The sequence below is a fragment of the Gavialis gangeticus genome, unplaced genomic scaffold (genome assembly GCF_001723915.1).
Source record: "Gavialis gangeticus isolate Ggan-Ray unplaced genomic scaffold, GavGan_comp1, whole genome shotgun sequence".
Taxonomy (NCBI): Eukaryota; Metazoa; Chordata; order Crocodylia; family Gavialidae; genus Gavialis; species Gavialis gangeticus.
Window position 1 is genome coordinate 3,661,237 of NW_017728997.1, and position 10,906 is coordinate 3,672,142.

The 10,906-nt window shown below is 43.5% G+C and overlaps 1 protein-coding gene across 3 annotated transcripts in view; it reads right to left on the minus strand.

The window, feature by feature from the left end:
* Window positions 1–10,899, minus strand: part of GRM7 (glutamate metabotropic receptor 7) — a 679,515-nt gene extending 668,616 nt beyond the window's left edge. For all 3 annotated transcript variants that reach the window (XM_019504702.1, XM_019504701.1, XM_019504700.1), the window contains exon 1: window positions 10,342–10,899. In XM_019504702.1, the coding sequence (XP_019360247.1) occupies window positions 10,342–10,878 (537 nt within the window). In that variant the 5' untranslated portion in view covers window positions 10,879–10,899. The remainder of the gene's footprint in view (window positions 1–10,341) is intronic.
* Window positions 10,900–10,906: the final 7 nt, after the last annotated feature.

Here is a 10,906-nt window from a genome sequence, read left to right on the forward strand (position 1 = left end):
CTCCGAGTGGAGCACCTCTGGGCAGCACACCCAAAACTCCACATCCCTGCATGGAGCACACATGCTCAGTACGCCAGGGGCTGACCCTTGCCTGGGCATGCCTCCTGTCACTAGGGTCGCACAAGGCCTGCCCCTATAAAAAGGGGCAGTGAAGACGGACACAGTGGGACGCCCTCTCCATCTGGACCAGCACCATGCCCCACCATTTATCCACCCAGAGGCCCTGCCAGCGACCCCCTTCTGGACAACACCTACTGGACAAGGACCCCTTTCCAGCCTGGATAGGTAGATATTACCTGCATACCTCCTCCTACAATTTGGACTCATTCTCTCTCTCTGTCTCTCTCTCTCTCCTCCTGGACTTCAGTGGACTTCAGCCCCTGCACCAAGCCTCTCTAACCCCTGCTACCATTTTGTGTGCATGTGTGTGGGTGGGTGCAAGGAAACCAATTTGACGTTGTGTCACCACCTCCCCTGTCCAATAAAACCACTGTCATTTGCAACCCCGAGTTGGGTCATGTTTTACTGAATCCCAGTCCCTTCCTCATCTTAAATTCCGGCCTCATTCTCTCTCTCTCTCTTAGCTCTAGCCCCCACCCCTCTCCACTAGTTTCCCGATCTCCTCTCAATTCCTACTGCCTTTTCCCTGTGACTTTGTTGCCTTTCTCTGCTTTCCTGCTGCTTTTCCTGTGATTTTGTGCTGTTCATCTCTGTTTTCAAGCTTCTCCCTCACCTTCTGTAATCCTCACCCCACCCCCACTGCTTCCCAGCTCCTCTAAGCTGTCCTGCAGTTTCCTCTAGCTTCCAGCACCTACTGCCGCTCCCTGCAACTTCTCTAGCTGCCCCGGAGCCATCCCCTGGCTCCCCACACCCAGAGCCCCTCTTTAACGCCCACACTTTCCCTTAGTCCCATTTTCCCTCTCCCCATCTACCTTTTCAGCTCCCCCGTAGCTCTGGCTCCAGTCCCAGCCTCTGTGCCAGCATGGTACCCTGTTCTGAAGGCTTTGGGCGTTGCTTTTAATCAATTAAGATCAATTAACCTAAAGTTACCCCCGAGCCTCAGTTCAGCCTAGGCCCCTCTAGTCTACCAGTTCTAATCCCAGTCCCGGTGACTTTAATTTCCAGCAACTTTCACTTCCCACACTTCTACTTTCTTACCTTAACATTTCCCCAGGTATCCCAAATACACCAAGCACATACGTACATATCACAATACCCAACTTAGGAACACACGTGTGTATGCGTAGGTGGGTGGTATGTGTGTAAATTAGTAAATACACACACACACACACACACACACACACACACACACACACACACACATCTATCTATATATATCAGTATGTGTGGGGGGGTATATTAATTAGTAATCCACATGTGTATTGAATATGCAGGTGTTGGTAAATGATTCTGTCTAAATTTGGTGTGTGTAGCATGTATGGGCTTAAACTGGTGATTGGCGTGCATAAACCTAAACTAGTTATTTTGAATGTGTGTGTATCTGAGTTACGTGTGTGTGTGTGTGTGTGTGTGTGTGTGTGTGTGTGTGTGTGTGTGTGCGCGCGCGCGCACGATATATGAATTAGTGATCTGTGTCTAACTTCTGGGGTGTATAGTGCATGTGCTTGAATTGGTGACAAGTATGCATGTGCTTAGGCTGGTTTGGATGTGTATGTGCCTGAGCTGGTAGTGTGCGTGTGTATGCACCCAATTGATTTGTGTGTTTGTATATGTGCAATTGTGTCACACCCTCCTGTCTAACAGCGCAATAATCAGATCCCGAGAGTTGGCCTGACCCCACAGAGATTAACAATACAAAAGGCAAGTGAGCACTCCTCTTCCTTATCACTTCTGGGGGACTTTTTAAGCTAAGGTGACAGTATGTTAGAAAAAAAGGATGCATTAATAGATTTTCCAGAGACTCAAATAGGATAGAATAGAATTGCGCTTGGGTGCCTAATAGATGGAGTAGCCTTTGGACTTCTGCCTGAGGTGACACACATCATAGTCCCAGGAGACATATTGAAAAGGAACTCTAAGTTAGGATCACATTTTCCCCCTCTTCCTTCTCTATTACCAGGCAGAAGCAAGTTGTGAAGTCCTTTGACAAGTTGAAGCTTATTTCCCACTTTGTGCTTGCCCAATCTCTGCTGATACAATGCAGTAATGTTTTTAAGAACAATAAATATCAGCATGATAACTGTGACATTTTCTATACATTTCCAGGTTCTCTGTCATTAGCTCCCAGAATCATTAGTCACTTAGCCAGCAGCTGACTTTGGGATTTAGCTACCATACTGATAAAAACAATCTTCCCCACAACATTTTCAATGGACTACAGTGAAGACATTTAGATAGATTCTGAAATCTATCCTAGTTCATCAGATCATATGTCTACACAGCAGCAACTGCAGCAAAGTAAAGAAATACTACAGATCATGTTGTCGATAGGAGACATGAAGGTACAGCTGCGTTCCTTGTCCATTCCAACCCTGCTATTGAGGTCAGGGGGTGCAGTGCTCGCAGTCTCCACCCTTCCTCACAAACCTGGAATCCAAATCTCCATTTATACAGATCGAAGAGAGATTCCCACTCACTCCTCAGATTTAACTCTAAATTGGTTATGTTTGTGCTACCCTTGAACGGACCATTAAAACATATAGCATTTAACGCAGTATGTTATTCTAGCATGGTACCAAGGTTATCTTATCATGTTACTATAGTACAATTTTACCACCGTACTTTATATGGTATTATATATTCTTATTTATTTCACTTAAATGAAAAATAGAACAATAGGTGATCTCAAAAACAAACAAACAAACAAACAAAACCCCAAGAGAAAGGCAAGGTCAAATTTTGAAAACTACAAGGGTCTCTTTTTTTAAAAATGCTTAAAAAGTTCATTTCAAAATTCTCCAAAGTAAGGATTTTAGTCACAAGGCTATTTCAGTCAGAAAGTCATCAGCAACTCCCTTTGCCAAATATGTTAATGTAATACTAATTCTTTCTTTTCGGCAATCCAAAAATGACAGCAAAAAACGTATCAACGGTCCAAGTATACTGATATTCAAAGAAGTCAAGTCAAAGAATCTGGTAGCACTACCGCAGATACGGTCTGTTTAAAAAAGAATTAATTAAGCATTCAATAAAATATACGATTCTAAAGGACTAACTCTGAAGAGCTGAGGCATGGCCTCCCAATTTTATCATTTTATACCAAACAAGTTTCAGGAAACATTCCAGCCAAACACAAGCACTAAAGATGCACATCTTCCAGCTTGTGCCAGACCACAAAATATTTACATGTGCACTGGCGTCTAAAAGGTCTAATAGTTATAAAGCACAACACACAAGAGACTTGACACCACACCCTTGTACAAGTTCTAATGTGCTCAACAGCCCCTGAGATACAAAATAAAATAGGTCACGGCAGCACAGCCTCAGCGAACTTTGGCTGTGCCATCTGTGCAGAGATTCTGCTTTATTTCACGATGACTCGGAACTACAGCAGTAATTCTGAGCCTATTGGTGAGTGCAGTGGGGTCAAGGAAGAGGAACTTCTAACCCTAGCTTATTATTCTTGAAATTGCTGTCATTTTGAATCCAGCACAAGTTCTGCCATGCAGTCACCTTTTCTCTCTCTCTCATTCACAACAAAACACCTTCCCACTAAGCAGCTGTAAGCTACAAGTACAACTGTATGGAATAAGATGATGGCACCACAATAGGAAGCATTGCTTCACAAAGCTTAGATTTATAAGTTAGATTTGATGCTGCATCTTGAAAGTGTATAGCACAAGCTGAAGCCCAGGGGAAGCAAAAGTACATCCTAGATTTGAAGCTGTTCTTGGGGTTAGGGTAGCCCTGGTACAATTTAGCAAGTCCTAAAACATTACACCTAACTTACATCTACTGTGTTTCATTAGAGCACCATAAGAAAAGAAAAGCTGCCCAAAATTTCCACAGATCTGTGGTCCCATCCTTAATATGCCCAGGTCTCCCAAACACCTAAGCCTTTGCTTGCAGTGGGCTTCTCCGGGATAGCCTGCGGCAGGCTTCCATAGTTTCTGCACTAGGGGAATTTTAACTCAGCTAGAACCAGGGCTTCCAAAGCCCCTTTGTGCTGTTCTAATACCTTCACCTAGCAGAAGGGGGCCAAAGCAGAGATGAGGACTTTTGAATGCAGTGTATTCAAAATACTGCATGACGCTTATAATTTATTTAATGTCGTGAGTAGGCCCACTGGATGGAAAGAGGCTAATCCACATGCTCTTAGTCAAGCATTTTAGAAAGTCTTTCACAATTTACAGACATTGACATAATCATGCCCTACGGTCTAACTCACTCAGGATTTTCACCAGTGCAACTCTATTGCTTTCAGTAGAATCAGTCTGGATTTACACCACAGCAATCAAGAGCAGAATCAGGCCCATGCTTTGGAGCACTTTAGCCATCATTACTGGAAAAGTATGGACTCCAAAACAACTTGGTTTTCTCACAGAACTCTTTGTCAGGGTTCCCATTCCCCACACCATTGCTCTGGATACGGTGCTATTCAAATGGCTTTAATTACATGCTTCATATCTTCCAATATTGTGATAAAATTCATCATATTCTATCCCTGGGACACCATGCATTGTCATTTATTAGGATTAATTTACATATTACTATAAATAGAAAGAATAGCATCTGATGATGAAGATGATGCCACGCATTGTGTTGAATGGTTTTAATGCCTCTGGGCGAAACTAACAAAAGCACAAAATGCAGCGCGCAGTTAGTTTTACATTATTAGCATTACGAGATTCAAAACTTGGTCAATATTTCTTACATAAGAAGCAACGTCTTAAAAGGTGACCTGTCTAGTCATTTTAAGTCAGAGAATAAATTAGGAATTATGCAAATTTATTTGCTGAATATACATTTTCACTGTGTAGCTGTGAGGTTCTAACATAAGCCATGGATGCCATCATTGATTAGCTGTTTCTTCTTGTTTCCCCAACAAGTATCATCTTTTTTCCATGCCACCCTTCATGCATTGATCATCCTCACCAGGACAGAATAATAAAAGCTGCTATCTTCCCTCCAAATCTTTTCCTCAGGCTTGTTTCTACTGGAAGTCTTCAGAGCTCTTGCAGTGGAAAATAACCGTAAGGTGGCTATAGCAATTGCTCGGTTCTTTGACTTCAATAACAACAAAATAATCTTTATCTCCCAATTATAACATACAGTTAATCTATGGCAAACACATTCATATTACTACTCCCAACCTCTCACCCATATGTTGACTTCTGCTTGTAATTTGGTTTCTAAGACTGCAAACACTCCGAGAAAAGGACTGTCCTTTAGCATACGCTTGTTCCACAACTACCACAACAGAGTCCACGTTCAAATGATAATACAGTAAAAATATGCTGATCACCTCAACTGCTTAGACAGCAGTAACTACAAAGAAACAGATGCAGGGCTTCAGCTGTGCAGTTATGATTTCAGGGCCAATGTCTTCAGGCCAAAATTATGTTTGCCATAGGAGGCTTAATAAAAGAGGCCAAGATTCAAGAAAGCCCACCAGGAAAGAGAAGAAGGCGCAATTCACTATAAATAGAATTATAACATGTGAACTAAGTCCATTTCAAGGAGATGATCTATAAAACTCATCCCCCATGCAGGCCTTTCCTTTCCTCACCTGGCAGGGCCTACAAATAACAAAAAAGGAGCCTGCTGCTATCATGATTTCTGAAAAACCAGGAGCTGAACAGAGTCCTTCCCTTGTTGTCCATCATCCAGCCACACCCTGCCAAAAGTTTCAGTACCTCCAGCATTACATACATAGTAGTTGCCACTGTTTTTGGAGGAGGATATAATAGCTTAGAAGTTTCTCCTTCCTACATGCTGACCAGACAGTTTTGACAGATCTTTGCATATATCACCCCATCAGTGTTTTCATTCAGAAGGGATAGGTAACACCATTCTAGTCATTAAGCCAGTGAGATATGGATCAACAATTAAGTGACGAAGAAAGGCCAGGAGAGACAGACAGGCAGTCACATTTTAGAAGTTGTCAAGGGCCTGATCCGAACTGTGGGAGTTAGAAGAAATGATTTACATTGACTTCAATAGGCTCTGAATCAAGTACTGTCTGCCCAATTACAGAAGGAACAACCATCAATATAATTTTATTTCAAGAAAGAAAATAATCCAATAAATCAAAGCAACCTTCCTTCTCCCTGTTTTAGTTCTCTTCTTCAATAATCATGTTAATACTTTTTTTGACTCCAGAATTCAATTTGGCCTTGAATTACTGTTGTGGTCTACTGAATTCCTAACATCAGTAGGTTATGGGTATGTTTACAAAAAGAGAAATATTTTCAAAGACATCCAAAGGATTTAGGAGCAAAAAACAAACAAACAAAAAAGCAAACAAACAAACAAAAAAATGCTGACTTCCATTTGCATTGTGCTTCTAAAATCCCTACTGGTTTTTAATATCACCTCTTAAATAACAAGAATTGTACAGCCCTATCCAAAAGAGCCAATATTGACAAGAGAAAGAGGCCATTTAAACAACAAAGAAAGAATAACTGTTTATTGACTACCTAAAGATAATACTCACTGAAGACAGAAAAGCTAAGGCAGTAATTTACTTTTTCATTTAAATATTTCTAAGTATAAGTCCTGGTTTTAAGGCAGTCCCAAAATTACTTTTACAATACATTAAAACACATGTTGATTTCCCCTTATTGCATAGTTTCTTTTACTAGGTGTTTAAAATGGTTGAAATGTTTAGTAATTTCTTTTATTCAGTTATTGAATTTCATGGATTCAAACTCTAGAATAACGTAACTTGTATTTATTGTTACCTTACATTGTCAGAATTATTTTATAATGCAACAGTAGCAGTCTAGCTTTGAAGTCTATGATGCATTTATAAACAGCTTCTAAGCTGATTCCATCTAATTTTTAAATGGGAGGTTTAATTTACAATATCCACATTATTTATTGACATTCCTTAACCAAATTTTGTCTTAAACTAAAAATCAATCCACCTGACATATTTAAACACTTCTCCATTTATGTTAACCAAAGCCATATCCAGTATACCTACTCAATTATTGTCCAAAATTTACTATATTTTTGATCATGTTATATTAAAGGCTACCTGCCCTAACAAAGAAGAGAGACCCTTTGCTCTTGGCACTGTATGCTCACACAGTAAGAGGCAATCCCTGCACCCTAAACGTTTACAATCTTAATATGTTAAGAAAGAAAAAGTGACAGAAAAGAAGCAATATTTCCTTCACTATACAGCTGGAGAATAGGAGACACAGGGATGCTTAGGGTAATATTTGCCAAGAGTATCTAAGGGCTTTTTTACAACATGCTTCAAATAGCCCCAGAATAGCTATTCTGCACTAGTTCCTGTGGACACTTATTTCCCATTAAATGTACCTTCCTCATTCCACTTAGGAAATGGATTAAACTATACAGCTAAACTCTGAAAAGAGCTTTCACATGGAGAAAGCCCACTCACCTTAAATCCACATCCCACCTGACCACACACAAAAGCTATTGTCCCATTTTCAAAAATAACTGAAGCACCAGAGAACTTAAGTCATTCTTGTTTCCAACAAGCTTGAGGCTCTTTGGTGTCTAAATCACTTACACAAGGATTTAAATATCTCAAGTTAATCAGGCAGGGTTGAAAATGTCACCTTCAATGATTTGCCCAAGGTCACACAGGAAGTTGGTGGCAAATTCAGGAATTGTACTCAGCTATCCGGATCCAGTGCCCTCACCATAAATTCCATCCTTTCTTTCATAATCCTATTTTTGTGTGCGAGTAGCTCTTATAAGTAGCTGTGAGTAGCTCTGGTAAACTTACTGGGACTTTGGCCAATAAAATCATAGAAGGGTATGACCTTATGGGATGTAGGCTGTCTTCATTCACTGTGCCTATGCCCACAGAGTTCAGAAAAACAACTCCATGTGCAACTCAAAGTCAGTGTAATGACCCAATTTTGACTGCTGCATGAATCTCACTATTCCCAGAAGAGCTTCTCTGTATCACAATGAGCCTATTCACCCAGCATGTTCTTTCTTAGGAGCTGATCTCCCTTTGACTTAAGTGGGAGCTGTGCTTAGAGAAGATCCATGCTATTCTCAGAAAAAAAATAATTCAAAATGCTTATACGTTGGTATAATTCAAGAATTGGGGGGGGGGGGAAGTTTCCTTCTTTAAAGTTGCATGAGGGAACTGTACAAGTCTAGTTGTCCAGTACTGAATCCTTCCCTCATTTTTCACCACATGACAACCTCAAGTGGAGACATCACATAGTAACTGCATGGATGATTTGAAACTGGGAAGCAGAAAGTACAGTGTACCCATATTGATGCACCTGATGATGCACTTGTGGTACTCCAAACCTTTCCATCCGAGGCTAGCGTGCAGCACTGTTAATTGCACTGAGTGTGCATCCTACCTCTTTATACATAGAAAAAGATGACTAATCGCAATATCCTCCTTCCAGGAGGAAAAGAACCATTAGCTCACTGGAGTCATTAATGATATATGCACATTTATATGGCCCTAAGACACGGGTGCAGTATGGGATTCTCAACTCTCTCCTAAGACACAGCTGGAGAAATGTAAACATTAACAAGTAGGGTTTGCAATAGCCTCAACAGATGGAAAGAGAGAGTGTTGATCTGCATGATACTGAGGAAAAGCCAGTTTATGCCTATTGCACTAAGAAAAAAAAAATGTTCGACACCAACCATCCATGTAAAAAATATAACCCCATGTAATGCTGCCAAGGTCAGTAAAACCTACGGTGATATGCGAAGTATGTGCTGGCTGCAGAAGTTAAAGCTGCTTGGAGCACCTTTAATTTATACAAGTTTTTCACTAATTACATGATCCCTTCCTATTATCACCAACTTGTTTATTGGGCCAATTCTATTGCCTTTTTAAGATCTCTCTCTCTCTCTCTCTCTCTCTCTGCCAGCATATTCTAAAACGCAACACATTCAGAGAGCAAAAATAGTTATAATTGCATCGAATCTGCTGAAGGTAGGCAGAGCAAAGCTGCAAAAACATTTAGGCAATTAAATCAAATACATAGTAATATTCAGCAGTTCTTGTTTTCATCAGGATTTGGTAAAAAGGTGAATCTGAATTACCCAGTCATATATGAAAAAAAAGCTTAGAGATCTGAATATTTTCACACTTACAAACTACCAACAACGGCTCATTTTCTGCCGTTATACTCCATTACATGAACAGCAACACAACTGAAGGCTTTACAGGTCTGGTTTCACTGCACGGAAAGTGCGCAGCCCCCCCAACATTTGCTTTTGAACCGGGTCTGGTTGATTCTGAACCACTCAACTGTGAAAGTCTAAAGCAAACGCTGCTCAACTCAGACTCCGGCATTTATATACATCCCTCCCACAAAACCTCTCCCATTTCTAGCTGGGCTGCATTTCTACTTGGAGAGCCGTAACTCAGTGAGCCCTCTTCAATAAGACAGATATATTTTCTACAGTTTATGCCAGGCACGTGCACACGCCAAGGGCTACCCTGCCCGTGGGCAGCATGTCCCACAAAATCTCTCCCACTTCTAGCTGGGCTGCATTTCTACTCGGAGAGCCATTGCTCGGTGAGCCCTCTTCAATCAAGACAGATATTTTCTGCAATTTATGCCAGGCGCGTGCACACGCCGAGGGCTGCCCTGCCCACGGGCAGCACATCACTGCTGGGTTTGACACAGGTATCGTTTTCAACGGTAAGGCTGTTGCGCCTTCCCAGTGTCACAGCTGTAGCACTGTGCTAGGTTTAACAAGTGTTGCGAGCTGCCTTTCAGAGCCCAGGGGGAGAAACGGGTCACAGAATAAAAAAAAAAGAAATACAAAAAAGAAATCCTGCCTGGCAAATTCTCCTAGCGTGGTAGATTTCAGAGACATTAGGGCTGAAAGGGACCTCCGGAGATCATCGAGTCCAACCCCCAAGTGGGGGTGGAAAGGGAAATTCTCCTAATGTCCAAGGGTGGGGGAGGAAATCTCCTAGTGCCCAAAGTGGGGGTGGGAATCTCCTAGTGTCCGGGGGGAAGGGCAGAGGAGTCCCGCGTGCACCCGAGGGCTGCTCCAGATGGGAGCCAGGAGCAACAGCGAGCACGGAGCTGGGAAAAGTGGCTCTGCCCCGAAGAGCGGCGCTCCCTTTACCCGTCGGCTCGCCGCGAAACATCCGCCCGCACAGGGGAAGTGCACGGCGAGGTGCAAATCAAAGTTAAAAAAAAAAAACCCAAAAAACCACCCACCCCCCCGGCCCGGGGGGGGCACCTGAAAGAGCCGCAGGATGTTGGCCACCATGATGGAGACGGAGCTGCCCGACGCCCCGATCACGCCGACCACCTTCTCGGGCTTGACGAAGACGGGCGGGTCGCCGTTGGTGCAGCGCACGTCGGACGTGTCCTTCTGGATGAGCGCCTGCACGAAGGTGAGCGACTGCTCCAGCGCGTAGGTGTCCCGCGAGCAGGTGTCCAGCACCCGCGCGCCCAGCGTCACGTTGGGCAGCAGCTCGGGGTCGGCGTTGATCTGGTCCAGCGCGTAGAGCATGGCCTCCAGGCGGTGCACGCCGTTCTCGCGCTTGATGTCCCCGCACGGCGCGCCGCTCGGGCCCTTGGCGTGCACCGGGAACAGCCCCCCCAGCGTGATGTCCCCCTCCAGGCGGATGGAGTGCGGGCCCCCGTGCGCCTCCTGCCCGCGCGCCGCCAGCACCAGCTCCAGCAGGCAGCACGGCCACTTCAGCCACGCCAGCAGCGGCACCAGTCCGCCCGGCGGCACCATGCTGCGGCCGCGCGTCCCGGGCTGCCTCATGCGAGGGGGAGGCGGAGGCGGAGGCGGC